General features: G+C 39.7%; 1 protein-coding gene across 1 annotated transcript in view; it reads left to right on the plus strand.

Annotated features, from left to right (window-relative positions):
• Window positions 1-224: 224 nt before the first annotated feature.
• Nphp1 (nephronophthisis 1 (juvenile)) overlaps window positions 225-23,435 on the plus strand; it is a 49,452-nt gene continuing 26,241 nt past the window's right edge. Inside the window, exons 1-11 of the mRNA XM_013019754.1 lie at window positions 225-298; window positions 3,962-4,035; window positions 5,145-5,205; window positions 6,487-6,611; window positions 8,420-8,645; window positions 10,052-10,153; window positions 11,263-11,384; window positions 12,739-12,781; window positions 14,082-14,166; window positions 16,542-16,636; window positions 18,989-19,117. Of these exons, the coding sequence (XP_012875208.1) occupies window positions 230-298; window positions 3,962-4,035; window positions 5,145-5,205; window positions 6,487-6,611; window positions 8,420-8,645; window positions 10,052-10,153; window positions 11,263-11,384; window positions 12,739-12,781; window positions 14,082-14,166; window positions 16,542-16,636; window positions 18,989-19,117 (1,131 nt within the window). The 5' untranslated portion in view covers window positions 225-229. The remainder of the gene's footprint in view (window positions 299-3,961; window positions 4,036-5,144; window positions 5,206-6,486; window positions 6,612-8,419; window positions 8,646-10,051; window positions 10,154-11,262; window positions 11,385-12,738; window positions 12,782-14,081; window positions 14,167-16,541; window positions 16,637-18,988; window positions 19,118-23,435) is intronic.

A 23,435-nucleotide genomic window follows, 5' to 3' on the forward strand; every position in this document is an offset into this window, starting at 1 on the left:
AGGCACTTTGTGGTGATACTTGAGTGTCCTGGGACGTGAGTCTGCACTAAGAGCTGAGGACTTGGGGGTCGCGACTCGACCCAGGAATGAAGGCTGCAACACACTTCCCGCCACCAGTCTCCTGGCTGGGCGGGGCCGGGGGGCGGGCGCTCAGGGACTGCGTCATCTTCCGGCGTCTCCGCCCTGGTTTCCCTGACAACCGGCGGAAGCAGGGCTGTCCTGGCGAGAGATGCTGGCCCGGCGGCGGCGGGACCCACTACAGGCGGCGCGGCAGCGCGGTCAGGAACTGAAGCTACAGGTAGGGTCGGACTCCTCCGTGCGAGGCCCGGGCGGGCGGGAGGGGGGACGCAGCCGTGTGCGGGCGCTTTCCTCCTCGGACCCCACGCGTGCAGCCCGCAGACCTTTCCCGAGTTGTCGCGTTCCCCAACTCCGGACGCAGGCGAAAGGTCTTCAAGTCATGTCCGTCAGCTCGCACCCTCTCCCCACCGCCCACCTCCCACCCAAGCACGTCTCCCAACCCTCCATCTCCCAGGCCGCACCTGCCGCGGTAACCAGCCTCACCCCGCCTGGCCCAGCGCCTCTCTCGCTGTCCACGGCTCCTGCCCCAAAGCCTTCACCCACTGCAGGCGGTCATTACTTCTTGGAACTCAAGCGCAGTAAGGGTCAAGGAATAGCCTTAATGTTAAAAAAAAAAAAAGCATTAAGATCCAACGAATTGAGTCAAGGACGTGAAATAAAGAGAAGATACAAGCATAAAAGTTAATTTGAAATGTAAGGAGCTACTTGCAAAAGAAAAAAGGTCGCAAAGATTTTAAGTCATAGTACTCAGACCTGGGAAAGACATGACTTGAAGCAGGTGCTGCTCCTGTGCAATAAGACACAGCACCTAAAAAATGTGGGTTGATACGACCCAGTAAATACTCATGCTCCTAGGCTGGGTAATCACACTTCCAGGAATCTACAATATGTGATCATTAAAACTTGAGTCAGAGATCTAGGTATAAAAATATGTGCAACCTGGTTTATAATGGAAAAATATGATCGAATGATTAGTAGCTTACACTGAGATGTAATGGTACTGTCCCTAACTGTTATTAGAGATTTTAATGTATTAAAGAAAATATTTGTGGTAAAATATTAAAAAAGAATATACAGAGCACTTTACACAACACACACACACACATATATCATAGGAAAGAAAGAAGAAAACATGCTATGTCACGGTGGTATCTGCATGGCAGAATGTTAATGATTATTATTTTTCTTCTGGCTTTTAAAAACTTTTTAGTTGAATGGCTATTACTTTTTAAAGTAAGAAAAAATAACTGGTTACCTTCTGAAATTCTTATTCCACTTTATGGGATTTTACTTTTAAAAAAATGCAGTCTACTAGCCTGTTACTGGTGGCTGATGTTTGCAATCCCAGCTAGTTGGTAGGCTGAAATGGTTGGTAAGGAGGTTAGAGGCTAGCCAAGCAGAGAATGTTGGTGAGATTCCCTCTCTATGAAGAGCTGTACTCTAATGCAAGCCTGTTATTCTAGCTGCCAGGAAACATCCAGGATAGGAAGCAACACTATTTCAAAAATAAACTAGCAAAAACCAGGGCTGGAGGCATAGCTCAGTGGTAAGAGTGCCTGCTTAGCTAAGCCTAGAGACCCTGAGTTCAAAGCCCCAGAACCACCCAAAAATTCAAATTCAGTCTATTACCAGGTATTTCCCACTTAAAAAACCACTATTTTATATCTTTGACAGATGAGAGATTTACTGATGTTCATATTTTATCCAGCTTTATACTTACTTAGAACGTACAAAACTTGAATGTTTTCACCAAAAATGATAATATTTGAGGAGACAGATATGTTTAACTTGATTTAAACATTATACACAGTGTATTTGTTTATGGAAACATCATATGGTATCCCAGAAATATGTACAACTTCAAAAGTTTTTATATAACAGTTAAAACGAATTTCAGCTTTTTAAAAAGGCAAAATATTTGGCAGAAAAATATTTAAGCGACTTTTTATTGGAATCATCATAGTCCAAGAAAGCAAAATATTCTCTTCTCCTAGAAATAAAAATAAAATTTATAGGTTTACACCTATAATCCTAGTTACCCAGGAGGCTACGATCTAGAGTTCATCATTTTCAGTCAGATGGGGCAAAGGACTCTGTAAGACTACCTCCAACATGACCAACAAAAATTCAGGCTGGAGGTATGCTTCAATTGGTAGAGTGCCAGCTAAGCAAGCAAGCTGACCTAGCAAGTACAAGGCCCTGAGTTCAAACCCTCATACCACAAAAATAAATAAAATAATTAAGTTGGTAGAGCATGACTTATGATGAGTTTGGTAGGGTCTTAATCTGGTTCTGTATGTACATAATTTTAAATTCAGTGAGATATAAACACAGGAAAAGTTTCAGAAAAATATGTAAAAACAATTTTTAATTATTAAAGTGAAAACAGAACAAGACTACTCAATCTGGAGACAGATTGACTAGGAACCTTTGTTACCTTGAGAATCTGGAAATGATACTCATTTGGATACCATTAGCTAATTCTTTCCTGTTCAACAGCAGATAGTTGAAAAAAAAAAAAGAATAGATTTCCAGGGTAGGAGAGGTGAGAAACAAGGACTCAGCTTTTAATTTGTGTAATACCTGTAATGACTTACCAGATGTGTACATTTTGTACATAATTCTTGATTGACCATAAATTAAAGAATAGAGGAAAAGCTAGTGGGATTTTATTTCTCTTTTTCACTCACTTTGTCTTTTCAATACAATCTATAGGAGAGAAATCAAAGAAGTAAGTGCGAATTTTGTGGTTAAATTAACAAAGTTCTGTAAATACATTGCATACTGGGTGACAATTCTACTGAGTAACAAAAATGATGAGTAAATTAGTGATACAATAGTATGGATGATTGTGGGGGCATGAGAGGGGTTTCTTACAAGAGAATTCTTGACTTCGTTTATATAGAGTTCATGAGCAGGCAAAACTAATTCTAAATTTTAAAAAAATCAACCAAGGGGCTGGGCACTGGTGGCTCACACCTGTAATCCTATCTACTCAGGAGGCTGAGATCTGAGGATCGCAGTTCAAAGCCAGCCTGGGCAGGAAAGTCTGTGAGATTCTTATTTCCAATAAACTGCCAGGAAACTGGAACTGGCACTGTGTCTCAAGTGATGGAGCGCTAGCCTTGAACTGAAGAGCTGAGAGACAGCACCCGGGCCCAGAGTTCAAGTCCCATGACCAAAAAAAAAAAAAATCAAATAAGGTGAAGGAGCACAAAGGCACAATGTCTGTGTGCCTCTGATCATATAAAATAATATTTATCAAAATGAGCTCCAAGAAATGAAAAAAAAAGTAAACTAGGTTTGTCTATGGAGAGATAGGATGGGAATATATTGGAAAAGGCAGAGGGAACTTTGTAGGTTATTATTATTCTTTAACTGAGGACTGAACCCAGAGCCTCACACAAAGTAGGTAAGTTCTCAGTAACTTGAGCTATATCTCCAGCTCTTTTGCTCATATATATATTTTTTGAGATTGGTCCTGTTAACTTTTCAGGGACTGTCTAACTCATGATCCTCTGCCTTGAGTAATTTTCTATATTTTGCAACTGGGTTGAGTTATTCTCTAGTAACACTCAAAGTATATTACCTACAGAGAAGGTATTGATGGCTGAAGTTTATCTTGTCATGCATGTAAAATAAGATGGACTAATGGATAGATTAAATAAATGTAGTAATGTGTTAATAGCAGAATGTAAACAGTGGGTATTTTCTGTGAATTGCTTTCAGCTTTATTGTACCTTTTAAAATATCATTTTAAAAGGAATAAGGCATCTGAAAAAAATATCCATTTTATATTAGAGAAGAAAGAGAAGTAAAATTTTATTCCTTAAGGCAATATGATATTAAATGTGGTATATTAAATTGTGTCTCTTCATTGTAGGTTGATAGTTTGCTTTCAGAGGGCCAGTCGAAAGGAGCTCTAGACCCCAATAAAAGGCGAGATATTTATCAAAGGTAAAGTGTACTGTTACATGTGCTTTCCAGGAACTGCACTGACATTTCAATGAGTAGCATTTAATGCATAGAGATTACTCGAGGATTTCTTGCTTGCTTGCTTTCCCTCCTGCTTTCTTCCTTCTTTCTTTTTTTCCCTTCCTTTCTTCCTTGCTTCATTCCTTTCCTTTCTTTCCTTTCTTTTTCCACTGTCTCTTACCCCTCCCCACTTGCTTTTTAAATGCAACTGGATGAGCTGTGCTTGGAATAACAGCTGTGAATCCTGCTCAGTGCTTTGTACCATGGACTAATCCTGCCATCTTTAGTAGCTTACTTTCCTAAAGTGTAAGGGTTGATTGGAGGCTTCATTGAGACCATGCTTGGGAACTACTTAACATCATGCTTGGGACCACATGTGTCACTTCCAAGGCCAGTTTCTGCTTGCAGAGCTTGGGATGCCTGCATTTGTAGACATTGTTCTTCCTTGAGAAATACCTGGAGTCAGTCACTGCAGCTTTCTGAGTCTGAGTTATCCTGTCTAGGACCTGGCAATAAGGGTCCTCTAGTATAGGTAGAAATACCTTTACATATTAATTAAATTTATTTATTTATTGCTGGTCCTGGAGCTAGACCTCAGAGCCTGAGTGCTGTCCTTGAGCCTCTTTGTGCCCAAGGCTAGTGCTCTTATCACTTGGGCCACAGAGCCACTTCTAGCTTTTTCTGAGTAGTTTAATGGAGATAAGAGTCTTACAGACTTTTCTGACTGGGCTGGCTTTGGACCACAATCCTCAGATCTCAGCCTCCTGAGTTACTAGGATTACAGGTATGAGCACCAGCACCTGGCTACATGTAAATTTTAATATTCATACAATGGCTTATTGCCCTGCCTGCTGACACTGTGAATGATTTTGTAAAATAGCTTTCAAATTCTGCCAATATAAACTTCATTGTGGGCTGGAAAGGTGACTCAGTAGTAGAGTGCTTGCCTTGCATGCAAGAGTCCACATAAGCAGAAAAAACTGGAAGTGGCACTATGGTCAAGTAGTAGAGCACTTGAGAGTTCAAGCCCCATGGCCACCAACAACAACAAAAAAAACTTCATTGTATTTTATTTCTTTTTAAAAATTTAGATGTATCCAGTTAAAACGGGCAATAGATGAAAATAAAACTACTCTTCAAAAACTGAACAAAGTAAGTTATACTTGACCATATTCAAAACCAAAACCAAAACCAAACAACAACTCTTTTTATACTAGTATTTTTATCAAATGGGAATGAATTAAAATCACTATGCTCCTGAGTTTACGTTAGAGATAAAGTCAGCACTGAGTTGCCTGGCAGACTTACTAAGCATGTGCATCAGAGCAGAAGAGCCAGACATCCAGCTCTTATTAGTTTATTCTGATGGAGGACTCAGAAAATCCACAAAAAATGTTTGTATTGGCTGGGCGCCAGTGGCTCACACCTGTCATCCTAGCTACTCAGGAGGCTGAGATCTGAGGATCACAGTTCAAAGACAGCCCAGGCAGGAAAGGCCTTGAGACTCTTATCTCCAATAAACCACTAGAAAACCAGAAATGGTGGTGTGGCGCCAGTGGTAGAGCACTTGCCTTGAGCTGAAGAACACAGGGACAGCCCAGAGCTTAAGCCTCACAAGTGACAAAAAGAAAAATAAAGGAAAAAAAAGTTTGTATTGTATAAGTTGTGTGCTGTACAGTTGGGAAGTGTTTTTATTGTAATTCCACTGTGGGGAGAATATGTTACCTGGCCCTGAGGGTAAGTAGTAAAGACTTGTATCTTGTGGCAGTTCTAGTACCAATGAAAACAAAACAAAGACAAAAATTAGCCCTGTCAGTCCCATGGGATGTTGAACAGAGGAGCCCACGACAAAGATCACAAAGCATTTCAAGTAGAGGATACCTGAATGTCATCCCCCTGTCCAGATCAGAGCCCTGTATTGTATTGCATTTGAATTTCTCCCAACGTAGGGACACACTGACACTTAAGTTTGAAAATCTGATTATTCCCTTTTTGTAGCTGAGGAAATGAACATTCTCAAAGGGGAAGACACTTTGTCTCCCTGTCAGTAAGTGGCAGAATTGGGGGGGGGCGGGGGGCTGGCACTTGGCATCTTGTCTCTAAGTCAGTGTTCTATCCAGCTTTGCCCCTGACTGATTGGGGAGCTGCCATGCTCAGAAAGAAAACAAAGCAAACCAGAGATGCTGGTTTACTTCATATGGTTGCTTTCCCATTCAAACTACATTTTCTAGGCTCTTACTTCTTTCCCTAGGGCAAGTCTAATCTCATGTGCTAGTTAGTTTGTCTTATAACATTTATAGGAGTTTTAAAAGAATTACAAGTCTCTAAAAAGATAAAATGTAAATATAATTTTAAAACTACTAAAATAAATACAATTAAAGAAATAGAGTTACAATTAATTTTTCAGTGAATCAGACCCATATTCTTTCTTAGGCTGATGAAGCTGCACCTGTTGGAAACTATGAGCAGAGAAAGGAAGAAGAGCAGAATATTCTGGACAGGCTCACCCTGCAGCTGCAGGAACTTGCTATGGGCATGAGTAGAGAACCTACAAATGAGTATGCTTTTTTGCTCCCTCCCTCCCTTTTTCCCTCTCTTTCTCCCGCTTTCCTCCATATTGCCCTCCTTTTTTCCCCTCTCCTTCCTCCCTTCCTCTCTCCTTCCTTCATTTTTAGGGTTTACCTTAAAGATGAAACTCACGTGGACTATATTCTGCCCACTTCCTTCCAGCCTTTGTCTCTTGTTTGTTATCCCCAACCTTTGCCCCACCATTTAGTCACTTAGCCTTGAACCTCCTTTTTCCTCTCCCCCTCTTTGGACTCCTTTTTTTTTTTTTTTGCCTGACTCCCAACTCATTCCTAATTCTAAGCTTTTACTGATCACCCCACCCCTCACACACACACACACACACACACACACACACGTCTGCGTGCACATGCGCAACCTGGGTTGAATATCCCTCATGTGACCCCTTAGAATCCATGTGCACCACCATAGATGGTGGTACCTGGAGAACAACGTTGGAATTATCCCTGTCCTCGACTGTCTCAAAGTAAGCTCCTTTGGGCAGAAAATTGTGTCTGGTTTACCAGTCTCACCTGGCAGCTGGCATACAGCCTCATTAGCATCATACCTGGCTTGGAGGGAAAGCTTACTGTGGATAGGAATTGTTCTAAATACTTTGCAAGTAATAATTCAACCTAACCTTATAACAGCCTGAAGAAGTAGGCTCTATTATCCTGACTTTACCAATGAGAAATGGAGAGCTTGTAGGAAACCTACCCAAGGAAGAATCAGAGTCTAGACTTAATCCCAGTGCTCCTGCTCTAAGTACTATGTAACACTGATTGAGCAACATTTGCTAAATGAATGGTACAGGATTTGAATATGGGTCTCCTTGCCTCAGATCCAGGGCAATACTCAGATATCTCACCTACTCCTTTTTTTTTTTTTTGGTCAGTTCTGGGGCTTGAACTCTGGGCCTGGGTGCTGTCCCTGAGCTTGTCAACTCAAAGCTAGTGCTCTACCACTTGAGCCACAGCACCACTTCCAGTTTTCTGGTGGTTTATTGGAGATAAGAGTCACATACTTTTCTGCATGGGCTGGCTTTGAACTGTGATCCTCAGATCTCAGCCTCCTGAGTAGCTAAAGATTACAGGTGTGAGCCACCAGTGCCCAGCTACTTTTTCACCCTTAGTCCCTCGTCACATATGCCCATGTAGACAGTAGAAACTATTACTTGTGGGGCTGGGAAGTTGGCTCAGTGGTAGAGCGCTTGCCTTGCATGCCTGAGGCCCTGGGTTCGATTCCTCAGCACCAGATAAGCAAAAAGAAAAAAAAGCCGGAAATGGCGCTGTGGCTCAAGTGGTAGAGTGCTAGCCTTGAGCTGAAGAGCTGAGGGACAGCGCCCAGGCCCAGAGTTCAGGCCCCACGACCGGACCAAAAAAAAAAAAAAGAAACTATTACTTGTACTTCCCCTTTCTTTCTTTAATTGCCAGCTCCAGATATGGAGCCATTCTTTTCTTTTTTCTTTCCTTTTCCTTGGTTAGGGTTGTAAGGCTTGAACTGAGGACTTGGGAGCTGTTCGTGATCTTTTTCACTCAAGGATAAGGTTCTACCACTTTGAGCCACAGAGACACTTCCTGTTTTCTGGTGGTCAGTTGGAGATAAGAGTCTCATGGACTTTCCTGCTGGGCTGGCTTTGAACCACCATTCTCAGATCTTACTACTCTCCTGAGTACCTAGGATTATAGGAAAGAGCCACTAGCACCCAGCAGAACCACTCTTCTACATGTAGACATTATGCTTAGATTTGGTTTGTTTTTGTGTTATTTTGTGATCTTAATAATAGAATTGCTTTCTGTAGAACTGATGCACTTAATAAGAACAAGGAAGATGATGACTCTCCTGGAGAAGATGAAGAGGAAAGTGAAGAAAGCAAAGAAAGTAGTGGAGAGGAAGAAGATGAAGATGAGGAGGAGGAGGAAGAAGAAGAAAAAAAGGAACAAGAGTCTCCCAAACAAGCATCAAGTAAAGAATACATTGCTCTTGGAGATTTTACTGCTCAGCAAGTTGGGGATCTTACATTTAAGGTAGGTTGAATAAATCTGTAATCTATGTTAGAGCAAATGAGCATACTTAACAGAATAAGAAAGCTCTGCCTATATACTGATATTCCTTGTCACTGATATTAAGCTCTTTAAGACTCAGCTTCTTTAAGTAAGTAACAATTACAGTTTAGCCACAGGAATAATAAAGAAATTCTTTTATTAAAGTTAGCTCTTCCAAAGGTTTTGAAAATATCTTTGGTGTTGATAATTCCTGGTTAGGGGTTAAATTTTGTTATTAATTTATTGACTGATTTAGCCAGTATTGGGGCTTGAACTCAGGACCTTTCCTTTTTGCTTGGCTTTTTTACTCAGAGTTGGTGATCTGCCACTTGAGCCATAAGTCTAGCCCCAGACAAAAAGAAAGACCCTATCTGAAAACTAACCTAACTCAAAAGGAACTAGAGGTGGCTCAAGTTGTGGAGTGCCTACCTGGCAAGTACCAGACTTCAGAATCATCTCACTATAAAAGAAGCACTTCTTTCTATTGATTCGGATGTGTAAGGGACTTGTATCCATGCTTACTAAGTGGCCTGTGGGATTGAAAATATAAAAGTTGTGGTATTCAAAGGATTGTGTAACTGTTTTCTGATAACTAAAAGAATAAGAAATTCTAGTGAATATATAAAATTTTGTTTCTTATGCTTCTCTTTCAATTGATTAATAATAAAAATGTGTGAGAATATTATGTAACTTTTAATTCATAGAATTTTTTTCAAATACTCTTGGAAAATGCCATCCTTATTAGATAATAATGCATATTCTAAGGATGGTTTTTCTTTTAAATGTCCTTAGCAGTATTTTAAGTCTTTGTTCTTCAAAGGTGGATTGTGTTTTGATACATGGATTAATGTCACACTGAACATGAATTAGGGTTGGATATATTGGGTAACTACTATTTTTGCTTCCAAATATGGTTTATTTAACCTTTGTTTAACACAATAGATTTATTCTTCTTCTTCTTATGCTTCTGAGTAACAGTTTCTAACAGGAGATTAAAAATTAAACTATTTTAATAATGAATCAAGTTGCTGGAAGGAACATGGGGCCTTCAAAATGACTATGAAAAGTGACTCTCATTTGCATATACTCTTTTAAACATGTGCTGAGTGACCAAAAGGAACAACTTGTTTATGGTCACATAGATCCAGAGTTAGTATTGTAGGAAAGTTTTTGATAAAAGGTAGGATAAATAATGGATGAAGAAAAACGACAAAAGCTGAGGATATAACTCTGAGATAGATCACTTACTAGCATATGTACAAGGCCTTGGAGTCACTCCTTATATCTCCCCACCAGAAAAGAAGCATAGATTTTGAAGTACTAGTCACAAAGTAATACACATGACTATTGAGTTTTATTGTAAAACTTTTACTTTGTTTTTCTTTAAGAAAGGAGAAATTCTTCTTATAATTGAAAAAAAGCCAGATGGTTGGTGGATAGCTAAGAATGCCCAAGGAAATGAAGGTCTCATTCCCAGAACATACCTGGAGGTTAGTCTTTGTTGTTTATATCTTGCTGTCCTCCTACAAACCTTTTTCATTTTTAATAGGGACTATTAAGCTATATTCTCTGGTCAATTAATTGGTGAATAAAGTCACCTACTGGATCTTTTAATGATTCTAAATGGCTAAAGGGAAGCAAGGTGAAGGTATCAAAAGGCTTGAGCTAAAGGGCTCCTAGAAATTGCACAGAAAACTTCCAAATGTGTCTTCCTGTCCAGCTTACAGACTGGTTAACACTTAGCGGCAAGCCTGGAAGCTATGATCTTTCTTCTGGCTCACTGGGTTGCAGAGGAAGAACTGAAGAGCTGGTGGTATCAACCAGCACCTTTGCTGTGGTCAGTCTACACATCCATCCTGCCAGTCTGATCATTCTCTTAGAGGAATCCTTACATGTCTGCTTACAAGGCTTTATACCTTTATATTTTTTTATTGATTTTGCCAATCAATTTTCCCATCTTCTACAGATGAGCATACCTGTTTCCCCCTATATTTGCTAGTTCTGATTGTGAATAATCTTTCATTATTACCAGTGTGATCCACAAATGCATCCCATTTTTTGCATATGTGCTTACTATACTACTAAGGAGGTAGCGTGCTGGTTTCATTTTCCTTTACCTTGTAATTTGCCTTTACAGTGTTTTGGTTATTTTTTCAAAGGAATCTTAAAAAATATTTTTCTTACTGATAATTTGTTGTATTATAATAACAAAGTTGTTACCCCTTAGAAATTTGCATTAGGTATTTCCTTTGCTGACATCCTACTGGGTAATTGTTTATTAGCTATAGTGTCAGTGTTTCCATTTGGGGATTTGGGTTTTGATAACATAATTGAAAAAGGGTTTCATCATGCCAAGATTATTTTCTTCTAATGTTTTTATGTTTTTCTATTTGAGCAAATTCCACGTGGAATTTATCTTGGTTATCTTGCTATCTACCTTTACCTTCATCATTTTCTCAAATCTCAAAGACTTATCACCCACATGCTGAAAATGTTAGTCTACTTTGTACTAACCTCCCATCTTACTTCAGTCCTAGTGTTCTTATTGGTTGATATGTGCAGTAGTTGAAAAGTACTTCCTGTGTTCGTGGTTTTCCAGCCCTGTGATAGAGAAGATCAGGAGTCTAGTGAAGAGCCCAGTGAAGAGGATAGTGAAAAAGAAAGTGAAAAGGATGTGGAAGTGGAGGACAAGACAACAGATGGAGCTGAAGTTAAGCAAAGGTACAAAGGTCTGAGAGGACATCATTGTAGCTTTAGGACACTTTTTTTTTTTTTTTTGGTTGGTCATGGGGCCTGAACTCTGGTCCTGGGTGCTGTCCCTCAGCTCTTCAGCTCAGGGTAAGCATTCTACCACTTGAGCCACAGTGCCACTTCCGGCTTTTTTTTGCTTATGTGGTGCTGAGGAAATGAACCCAGGGCTTCATGCCTTACCACTGAGCCACCTTCCCAGCCCCTGCTTTTTGTTTTTGTTTTTATTTTTTAATGGCAGCCCTGGGGTTTGAATTCAGGGCCTGGGCACTGTCCCTAAGCTTTTTCTCTCAAGGCTAGCACTCTACTCCATGGTTCCACTTCCAACTTTTTAAAAATGTTTAACTGGAGCTGGGCAGCATAGGCAGAAAAAGCTGTAAAACTCTCATCTCCAATAAACTGCCAGAAAACTGGAAGTAGCACTGTGGCTCAAGTGTTAGAGCACTAGCCTTGAGCTGAACAGCTGAAGGACCAGCGCTCAGGCCCAGAGTTTAAGTCCCATGACCAAAAAAAAAAAAATGTTTAATTGGAAATAATCTGATGGACTTTTCTGCCTGGGCTGGCTTTGAACCACGAGTCTCAGATCTCAGCCTCCTGAGTTGCTAGGATTATAGAAGTAAATCACCAGTGCCTGGCTCTCTTTGCTGTTTTTAAAACAGGATCTCATTATGTTAAGGCAGACTTTAAATTGCTGATCCTTCCGCCTCAGTTTCCCAAGTGCTAGGATTATACCACCTTATGGGCAGAAAAATTTGTACTTGCTTGTTTTTACTGTTATAAAAGTACATTATTAAGCTGGGCGCTGGTGGCTCACGCCTGTAATCCTAGCTACTCAGGAGGTTGAGATCTGAGGATCGCGGTTCAAAGCCAGCCTGGGCAACAGAGACCGTGAGACTCCTATCTCCAATAAACCACCAGAAAAACCGGAAGTGGCGCTGTAGCTCAAGTGGTAGAGCGCTCGCCTTGAGCTGAAGAGCTGAGGGACAGCGCCCAGGCCCAGAGTTCAAGCCCCACAACCGACAAAAAAAAAAAAAAGTACATTATTAAATTATAAATATGTCATTAATAATTATAATAAATTATAAATAATAAGTCTTTTCTGAAATAGAGACAACTTACATCTTGAGAGCTTTCTCTATTATTGTTTTTCTACAGATGACTACTACTTTAATGATGAAATTATTTTTAGTGCCTTGAGTTCTAGCTTGGCTTCTAGAGGATTTATGGGTGATTGTGTACTTTGACCTTTGATAAATGACCACAAGTGTCCCATTGAGTGGATAGCATAATCTTTTCCTGAACTCATGGTATCATTTCCTCTCACTAGAACTGATTCCCACTGGAATGCTGTTCAGAAAGCTGTCTCTGAGGTCAGTATCACCAGTCTTATTAATGGTTTGTTACTTGCTTGTTCTGGTTGAGTTCAAATTCAAAACAGGATAGAGACTAGAAGACAGAATAGATGGTAAAATGGGTGCAGGGTGTGGGCTGTGCTGGTGCAGATGATGAGTCACTTGCTTCCAGCCACACTGTGCTCCACTACCACTTCTCACTAGGCCTACGCTTGTTCATAGTAGAATTAAATACTTACTCTCATAGGCTAATGCTAAATGTCAGTTACTCTCAGAAAAATTCAGGAAAGTCAGAACTATCCCGAATCCTATCATTTAAAAAATGAGCCGGGCACCAGTGGCTCACGCCTGTAATCCTAGCTACTCAGGAGGCTGAGATCTGAGGATCGAGGTTCAAAGCCAGCCCAAGCAGGAAATTCCTCGAGACAATTATCTAAAATAAACCATTAAGAAAACTGGAAATAGCACTGTGGTTCAAGTGGCAGAGTGGTAGTCTTAAGCTGAAGAGCTGAGGGACAGCACCCAGGCCCAGAGTCCAAGTCCCATGACCGACCAAAAAAAAAAAGGAAATAAAATGAGAATATTCCCTGTACCCTTTTAATAATCACCAGAACAGTTTAGTAAGTACCCTTCCTTTTTCCTCTACTGACTTGTGAGGACATACCTGTTCACAGAAACAGACTACCTCCCAGTTTGTTCTTCAGCACTATTAACTGTGGGCATATTAACTCATGTGTCAGGTGACAGTACTCTGGAGCAGGACCCAAGCGGGAACCTAGAGGTACAAGAGGTACATAAAGCAGCTACTCTAAGACACAGCTTTGCAGCCCACGTCTTTAGGATAGGCTATCCTGAGGGTACCGTCCTTGCAGAAGTGAGGGTAATACTTAAAGGGAAAATGGAAAAGGAATAGGCTAGATTTGATCATCAACAGTTGAGGACTGTTTATTGAGGAACAGTGAGGGACACAGACATTCCCAGAGGATTGGAGGTTGTACAAGGGACTTGATTTTGGGGTGGGCTTATAAAGGGCTTAACAAGGAAGCAGAGAATAAAAAATGGGCTATGGTCTCCTTGGGATCAAGGGCGATATCCTTGGCCAGGCCCAGAGGGGAAGCTGGGGGTGAGGGCTATTGTCTCCTGGGGGCCAAGGTCAGAATGACCTGCCTACTGAGCAAGTGAGCACACACCTGGTGCTTTGCTTGACCCTGGGGAATAAGGCAGGACTCAGTCCTTCAATACTGAACTGTTTTCCCTGGAAAGGCAAGGAAATGTGAATGAAAATAAGCAAATTAGTTTTATTTTGACTTTTCTGCAGATAAACACAGTTGATGTATTAACCACAATGGGAGCGATTCCCACAGGGTTCAGGCCTTCTACTCTTTCCAGGCTGCTGGAGGAAGGTAACACACACAATTGTAGCTAAGAAATGAAGGTTGAAGTCTTAACTTTTTTTTGTTATAGCCAAAACAAGAGGAGGACAAGGCTGAATCTCACCTCCCTGTCTTGGGATGTTCATCTTTTTTTTTTTTTTTTTATGATCCTGGAGTTTTGAACTCATGACCATGCTTGCTAGGTAGGCACTCTGCCATTTAAGCTACTTCCAGAGCCCTTTTAAATTTAGTTATTTTTCAGTCAGGGTCTCACTTTTTACCCCAACTGCCTTGGACCATGATCTTTCAATGTATGCCTGGGTTTACAGATAGGAATCACCTGTAATACCTCACTTATTTATTGATATGAGGTTTTTGTTATCTTTTTGCCTGAGCTGGACTGTAATCCTTCCTATCTGTGCTTCCTAAGGAGCAGGGATTACAAGTATAAACCACCACACTAGAACCAACAGTTATCTTTTCTTCATCCCTATGGCTGAGAGCAAAGATTCCTGAACCTATTAAAGGCCAATCTATTTACTTCTGCTCTGGTCTCTAGCTCCTTTTCTTCTTTCAAAAATGTGACTCCTGTGGGCTGGGAAGGAGGCTCAGTGGTAGAGTGCTTGCCTTGCATGCATGAAGCCTGGGTTCGATTCCTCAGTACCACATAAGCTGAAAAAACTGGAAGTGGCACTGTGGCTCAAGTGGTAGAATGTTAGCTTTAAGCTGAAGAGCTGAGGGACAGCACCCAGGACCATAATTCAGGCCTCACTACCGACCAAAAAAAAAAAAAAGTGACTCCCTTCATTATCAGCTTTTTGTTGTATCTTTAGCCTCCCTTTATCAAGTTCTCTTACTGATTCATTCCCCTATCAGTCTCACCGGGACACCAAATATCAGTCTTTAAGAACCCAAGCTGGGCACTCTTGGCTTGTGCCTGTAATCCTAACTACTCAAGAGGCTGAGATCTGAGGATCTTGATTCAAAGCTGTCCAGAGCAGATAACTCCTTGAGGCTCTTATCTCCAATTGACTATCAAAAAAACTAGAAGTGAGATGTGGCTTAAATTGTAGACCACTAGGCTCTGAGTGAAAAAGCGGAGTAAAAGCTAAATGTTCTTGAGTTCAAACTCAAGTCCCAGAACCAGTGCAAAGAAAGAGAGAGAGGAAGGAAGGAAGGGAGGGAGGGAGGGAGGGAGGGAGGGAGGGAGGGAAGTAGCCAGGCACCAGTGGCTCACCCCTGTAATCCTAGCTACTCAGGAGGCTGAGATTTGAGGATCACAGTACAAGCCAGCCCAGGCAGGAAAAGTCCATGAGACTCTTATTTCCAATGAACCATGCAGAAAACTGGAGGTGGCACTGTGGCTCAAGTTGTAGACTACTAGCCTTGAGCTGAAGAGCTGAGGGACAGTGCCCAGGCCCAGAGTTCAAGCCCCATGACCAACAAAAAAAGAAGAAGAAGAAGAAGAAAGGAGTGAGAAAAAAGAACCATCTCCAAACCCCAGCCCATTCTAGCCCAAACTCCTTTATCTGCCCTTTATATCAAGACTTTCTACTTAGTGTTTCGATTTCCTATTTGTACTAGTATTTTGACAGCTTTTGTCTACAAGCTTATTTTAAAGGAATTGAGGGTTGGTGGGGTATCTTCTATCCACCTGACCAGTGATCCAGGATAGAGATAATTTGAGGTTGCCTATGCTGCAGGATTCTTCCTTGAAATGCCTGGATTATTCCCATCCTTCTCTCAGGATAAGTCTACCTTCCCGGAGATGCCCACCTTGGGAACTGTATTTCATCCCTACTCCCATTCATTTGAGCAGCCTTAGTAGATTTTACTTGTCTTCTTAGTTCTTATCATTTCCCTCAATCCACTGGAAGCTAATGAGGGTGGAGACATCATTCCCCAATCCACCGTTGTATTTCTAGCTCCTAGCCTAGCACTTGACAAAGCAGGGACAAATTTTTTCTTGAATTAAAAAGTAATTTTATAAGAAGTATTCTTTATAAGTAAACTATGGAAGAGTAATATAAAACATTCGTGTTAGTAAACAAAGCTAACAATTTTTGTATTATTTTCTACATTCTCTAAAAAGTGCAGTTTCCTTCATTTTTACCAGAGTATTGGAATGCATCATTATTATGAGGCATGTAATTGGCCTAAAATCTTCAAGATCTTTCTTACAGGTTTCCTAAGATGATTTTTTTCATCAGTTTGTAGCTTTATATTTTGTACTTTAAAAAAATATGAGCGAGGCAGGCTATTTTGGAAATTGAATTCCTAGTGAGGAGGGTGGCATTTTGGAAGTGTTTGCTTCCTAAGTTTGTTGAATAACTTTGTAGACATTGTGGGGTCGGGAGGAGGGCTGAATTTCATTCCTCTTTTGTTGGGTAAAACTATTTTTACAGGAAATCAGTTTCAAGCAAGTTACTTCTTACAACCAGAGCTCACTGCATCCCAGCTGGCCTTCAGAGATCTACTGTGGGATGCTGAAACAGGCACCGTAAGTTCAGTGACCATCCTTGAGACATTGATAAGATTACCACTTCTCCAGGCCTCATCCTGGTACAAGTATAGAGTCCAGTGTAAATTGATAAGTGCATTTTAGAAAACAAAAAGTTATTTGATTCAATATTGTAATTTTGAAACAGTGGTATTTTCATAACTAGGGCAAAACTTGGACTGGCACCTTAACTTTATCTAGTTTCTCTTTTCTGTTGCTCATTTCCCATTATGATAAAAGAAATAATAGTAGGTTTCTTTCTTAATCATTCTTTCCTCGGTTTCTTAATTAATGGAAAGGGGTTGATAATACTTTTGACACCAACTTGTGAAAATTCCAGTATATGCATAAAATTGTGGAACAATCCCTGGCACATGGTAAGAACTCAGTAAATGTTAATCAATGCCATGGTTTGGATAAATGTTCCCCAGAGGCCTATGTCATTCTGGTTTCCAGCTAATGGCAGAAGTTTTAAGAGGCAGGGCCTAGTGGAAAGGAGCTCCTTAAAGGAGAGACTGAGTGTACAGTCCCTTCCTCTCTTCTTTTGGCCTCCCAGCTGTCATAAGTGAGCATGTCACTCTACTATGTGCTTCCCAATAATGCTTTGTGTCAGCACAGTCCCAACAGCACTGGGCCAGCTGATCGTAGACTGAAACATTAAGTTGAGTTAGCTCAGATATTTCTTCTAGCAGTAGAAAGCTGACTAATATAGTGTTATTACTAATTACTATTATTATCATCATCATCAACATCACCATTAGTAGTAGCAATAGTCATTGCCATTTTCATTAAGTAGGAATGAGTAAGTTAGGACAAATTTGTGATTAGAATTTGAAAGTAGCACTTTCAAATAAGAATAAAGGATTTTTTCTGTGCCAGTATTTGAAGTAGAAAATACTCTTCATTGCTGGAGGTGTGGCTCAGCAGTAGACTACCTAGGAGTGTGAGGTCCTGAGTTCAAACCTAGCACTGTCAAAAAAAAACAAAACACACAGAGTCTTTCATATTTTCCTCTACTTTGCATGTGTTTATAGCAGATATAAACTACATCAGAGCACATCACTGCTCTTATTTACCTTCTACTCTCTCTCTCATTCTTTCCATAGCCTTTAGCACAGGAGTGTGTGGTCAGGGTTGTGGCAAGACTGGTGTAAAAGTTTAATGTCCTTCCTGTCAACCCCATCCTTACCTGGAGCATTCTGAGTATTAAGTGTCTCAAGTTGCAAGTCATTGAACATATTATATCTTGACTACTATACTATACTTTAATAAATGTCATTTAATTGCATGAACTTCTTGTACCCAAAGAAAAATATTCAGCTTTCATTTTTAAATTTAAAACATAAGAAGCTATTAGATATGGCCTTTTTGTAGCAGTATAATTTTTTTGATGAAAGGGCTCATAATTATAAAGTAAAATGTAAAGTTACCTAACTGAAGTTGGACGGGGGACTTGTTTTTTTCTTACTGTTTTTTTTTTTGTATGTTTATGTTAGTACTGGGCCTTAAACCTAAGACTTCTCACTCAGCTTTTTCATTCATGACTATTGTTCTCCCCCTTGAGCCAAACTTCTATCTAGTCCATGGTATTAACAATAAATAGACATGATGCCAATTTATTTATTCACAAGCTAAGAGTACAGATCTGTCTGTGAAACAGATCTGAAAAATCTCATCAAGCAGTCAATATATTCTTTTTGTAAATTACCTACATAAAGAGGCAAGGAGGAATGGAGATAATTTTTTAGAATCCACACAAGAGGAGGAGTTAAGTGAGTCATATAAGTGGTCTGTGTCTTGTTTTTTTGGCCAGTCCTGGAGCTTGAACTCAGGCCTGGGTACTGTCCTTGAGCTCTTTTGCTTCAGGCTAGTACTCTACAACTTGAGCCACAGCTCCATATCTGGCTTTTTAGTGGTTAACTGGAGATAAAGAGACTCAGATTTTTTTTTGGCCTGGGCTAACTTTGAACAGTGACCCTCAGATCTCAGCCTCCTGAGTAGCTAAGATTATAGGCTTGGGCCATTAGTGCCTGGCTTTGTGTCTTGGTTCTTGCTGTAATCATTGTCTAAACTGACACACACACATTCTATCATTAGGAATCTGGAAACTGAAACATAGTCATTTCATGATCAGGTCATGTAATCTGCCTAATGTTTCTGCCTCTGCATTGTAGTTTTTAAACAGAAGCAAAAATGCAACTGTCTCAAATACAACTTTATGAAAATTTTCCTGTAATTACTGTTTTTGACTGAGTAAACAGAGTATTGGCACTTTTCTCATATGTGTATGCTGGTGTAAAATGTTTCCTTATCTTCTTTTTTAAGTCTTGTTGTAACTATTTTTTCTTGCAGATTAGGTCCAGGCCAAGTCGTGTTTCACTGATTGTGACCCTGTGGAGCTGTAAAATGATTCCTCTACCTGGAACAAGCATCCAGGTTCTCAGCAGGCATGTTCGCCTCTGTCTATTCGATGGTAGTAAGGTGAGCATCCTCCTGCCACATTACAAAAACACATCAGTTAATGTTAGATATTCAATATGTTCTGCATTAAGCAGATATTATCTTTTTCTAACCCTAGATACTATATAATATGTATTTTTGACATTAATATGTTTTAGTATCTTTGGTAGCTTTTCTATTCTCCTTTTAAACTATCTTTGTTACCATATGTAAGATAGGTTTCATGTACAGAGCATATAGTTCGGTATCACCCACTGTGGTTTTCACTTGCATTTCACTGATAATTTAGTACATGTTCACTATCTTTCTCTCTATATACACACATACATATGAATGTATTTACACATGTAAGCATCTGATAGTATACCTACACTAGTCTGATGATACAGGGAGCCCCCTGCTTTGTTCAGTTGCTGAACATGTGATGTTTGTACATCACAAGTAACCCATTGATCAGATCCTCAAGATTTTTTTTTCACCTACAGAAAGTACTCAGTGCTCAGGTAGAGATTTATAGCTGTAATTGCATATACTACAAAGCATGATTTAAAATTAGTGCCTAAGCTATCCACATAAGAATCATGAAATAGAAGAGTACATTGAACTTGAAGAAAGTAGAGAGGAAATAATAAAGGTATGAGTAGAAATTAGTTAAATAGAAAGCAAATGAACAAAAGAGAAAAAACAAAAGTTCATTTTTTGAAGAAGTTAATAAAATTGAAATATGGCTAATGAAACAGCTCAAGAAATTTTTTGGAGACAGAAGAAAATTAATTACTCATATGTGACATAGAAACAGAGACATTATCATGGATCCTAATGACAGTGAAAGGACAACAAAGAGATATTATAGCCAACTTTATATCAATAAGTTTGAAAGCATTGATAATTTCCTGAAAAACCATAATTTACTGAAACAGACCATAGGAAGAAATGAATACTTCGCTAGAGAAATGAAAACTTATTGAGTGCTCATGGTTGACACCTGTAATCCTAGCTATTCAAGAAACTGAGAGCTAAGGATCATGGCTCAAAGCCAGTCAGGGCAGAAAAATTATCAAGTCTTTGATCTCCAGTTAACCAGAAAAAAAAAAATCAGACTCCAGGCATGGCTCAAGTGGTAGAGTACTAGCCATGATTGAAAATCAAGAGTTCAAGGCCTTCAGTTAAGCTCCTGGTACTGGCATTAGAAAAAGCAATGGAAAGAAAAAATATAAAGAAATGAAAACTTAAGGATCTTCTCAGAAAGATTAAGTCAAAGCCCAAAAGCCTTCACTAGTGATTTCCTAAAATTTAAGAAAGGAACAACTTTAATCTCACTCAAGTTCTTCCAAAGAATAAGGAGAATCTGCTTTCATTTTATAAAGCTGGGAAAAACATACCAAAATATGAAGTAAGAAAAATTACAATGCCCCTTCCCTTATGGATATAGAAGCTAAGTTCTTACACAAAAAGTTGTCAAAATTAAGCAATATATAAAAAAAAGCACAATATATCATGACTAGTTGTATCATCTTTCAAGAACACAAGTATTCATACCTGTGCAACCAACATTTAACATTTGAAATCAATTTGGTAATTTGCTATATTAGCACAAAGAAGAGAAATCATGTGGACATTTCCAAACATATAGAAAAAAGCATTTGACAGATTGCCCGTTGGAGGACTGTAGTATAGTTTAGTGGCCAAGTGCCAGCCAAGTGTCATCTCCAAGATAGGAACTTGACCTAACTCTCTTTCCTTACCTGTCAGTGTAAAGATTAAGTAAAGCCCTTAGAACCATATGTGGAATGTACTTAGTGCTTCATAAGTATAACTAGATGAGAAGTGATGGTTACAACTTAGGGGATCTGAGAGCTGTGGAAACAGGTGTAAGAGCTAAGAATTAACACAATTGGGTGATAGATTGGGTATGGAGAGGGGGGCCCGGGAGGGAGCGAGAGAAAGCATTGTTGAGCATGATATGAGGGCTCAGACTTCCACATCTGTAGGATGGTGGCAACATTCAATGGGAGAGGGAGCACTGGAACATTGGAAGAGGAACAGGCTTGGAATTGACATGGGATTGTTTTTGCTCATACTGAGAGTACTTGTAATTCCCAGAATAAGAAAAAATCTTCCAACTGCCTGCCCGCTGCCTGCCTGCCTTCTGAACTTGGAGCTTTAATAGTAATCCTCATTTTTACTCTACACAAAACACTTCCACTAATGAACCAGTAGGTGTCATCAGTGACCAAGAAGAGATTAATTTTTTTTTTCTTTTCTGAGCCCAGGTTGTCCTCAAACCCATGATCCTCCTGCTTCAGCCTTCCTAGGGCTGGGATTATAGGCATTTATCACCATGCTCAGCTTAGAGTTTGATTTTTAATAGCATATTAAAATAGTAGGACTTACTTTTATGTCAAAAGTCATAGAAGTTGATTTATAAAACTAATTCATGTCAGATTTCCAAATTGAGATGTTATACAACATATTTAAAATGTTTGGTATCTAAGAATATCTGTTTCTCCTTTATTCTAGAAGGATCTTTTCATTAGATATAGAAATCTGCTTCTTTTTTTGTTGTTGGTGGTGGTGGTCATGGGGCTTGAACTCTGGGCTTGGGTGCTGTCCGTGCACTATTCAGCTCAAGGTGAGTGCTCTACAGCTCGAGCCACAGCACTACTTCCGGTTTTCTAGTGGTTTATTGGAGATAAGAGTCTCACAGAGTTTCCTGCCCGAACTGGCTTTGAACCATGATTCTCAGATCTCAGCCTCCTGAATAGATAGTATTACAGGCATAAGCCACCAGCGCCCTCGAAATCTGCTTCTTTTAGCTCTTGAAAGATATGTTGTCATTTCCTTCTGGCCTTTGTAGTTTTTGATGAGAAATTAATTGTCATTCAAGCTGTTTTTCCCAAAAGTGAAGTGAGTGAGTGAGTGAGTGAGTGTGTGTGTGTGTGTGTGTGTGTGTGTGTGTGTGTGTGTAGTTTCTCAGTGCTTTCAACATGTGCTCTTTTCACTTTTTAGAAGTTTATGTTGTGTCTGGAGTGAGTTTCTTGGGTTTACCTCATTGAGATTTGCCCAGCATCTTAAATCTGCATGTCAAATTATCATTATTTCCAGGAGTATGCTCTTCAAACTCTGCTGTCCTCTGGGAATCTGATGGTATGAGTGTGAAAGCTTTTGCTAAAGTCTCATAGCTACCTGAAGCTCTATGCTTTGCTTGTTCTCTTCCATCTATTTTACATTAGTTATTTAAGTAGCACACTTGCTTCTTTCCCATCTTGAAGTTCACTGATTATTTTTTGTTTTTCTTTTTCGATACTGTGTTTATCCAGGGACTGTGATGGTTGGTTTTGTTTTGTTAGTCTGGTCATTATATTTTTCAGTTATAGAATTTCTACTTGGTTATTCTTCATACTTTTTTAATTTCTTTTTTTGCAATTTTCTTATTGATTTCCTAAGACTTTTATTTCTGTATGTAAATTTGTTTTAGGCACAGCGAAGTTATTTGAAGCCCTTTTTTTATGGGCTGTTTTCAAATTATTGCAGGTAATCCCTCCCATCTGTTATTGTCTCAGTGTTGGTATCTATTGAATGTCTTTCTGATTCAGTTTGAGGGTTCTTAATTCTTGGTATAGTGAATGATGTTTATTGAGACCTGGACATCTTGGGTGTTATATCTTGAGTCTCTGCTTCTTATTTAAAATTCTGTTTCACTCAGACCTTCACACTATGCTGGGGAGAGATGTACTTCCTTCCTTCTGGGCACCGAGGGATGTTCAGATTATCCTCCAGGCCACCACTGATGATGCCCACTAAGCCATTCCTTGGGTTCTGTCATCCCTTGCAAATCCACCTTCCTCTTTCTACTCTCAGCATTACAAATAAGATTTGTGAACATTATTTTAGTAAATTTTACATAAAAAATGTAAACAGAAATTGAGCTTTAATTAATAATATACATGGTAAAGTATTTTCAGAGAAAGTCAGCAATGTTTGTAAGTTTGCAGAGATCAAAATATAAGGAGAATGATGGGTGGATGCGTAATGATGAACAGGTACAGGGAAATGGGTTGAGCATGTGGTGCTCACTGTGAGGTGCTCTGAACTTCCCTGGTATGTTTCACAGTGACCATCACCTGTTTCATCCTTTTAAAACTGAATTGGTACTTGGGTGCTAGTGGCTCACACTTGGAACACTAGCTACTCAGGAGGCAGAGATCTGAGGATTTGATTAAAAGCCAGCAGTCTGGAGGGTCCTTAGAAAGCTAAAGATTGACCTCCCTTACGACCCAGTCATACCACTTCTAGGCATCTACCCTGAACAACAGGAACCAATATACAAGGACACGTG

The sequence above is a fragment of the Dipodomys ordii genome, unplaced genomic scaffold, assembly GCF_000151885.1.
Source record: "Dipodomys ordii isolate 6190 unplaced genomic scaffold, Dord_2.0 Scaffold47, whole genome shotgun sequence".
In the NCBI taxonomy this organism is placed as follows: domain Eukaryota; kingdom Metazoa; phylum Chordata; class Mammalia; order Rodentia; family Heteromyidae; genus Dipodomys; species Dipodomys ordii.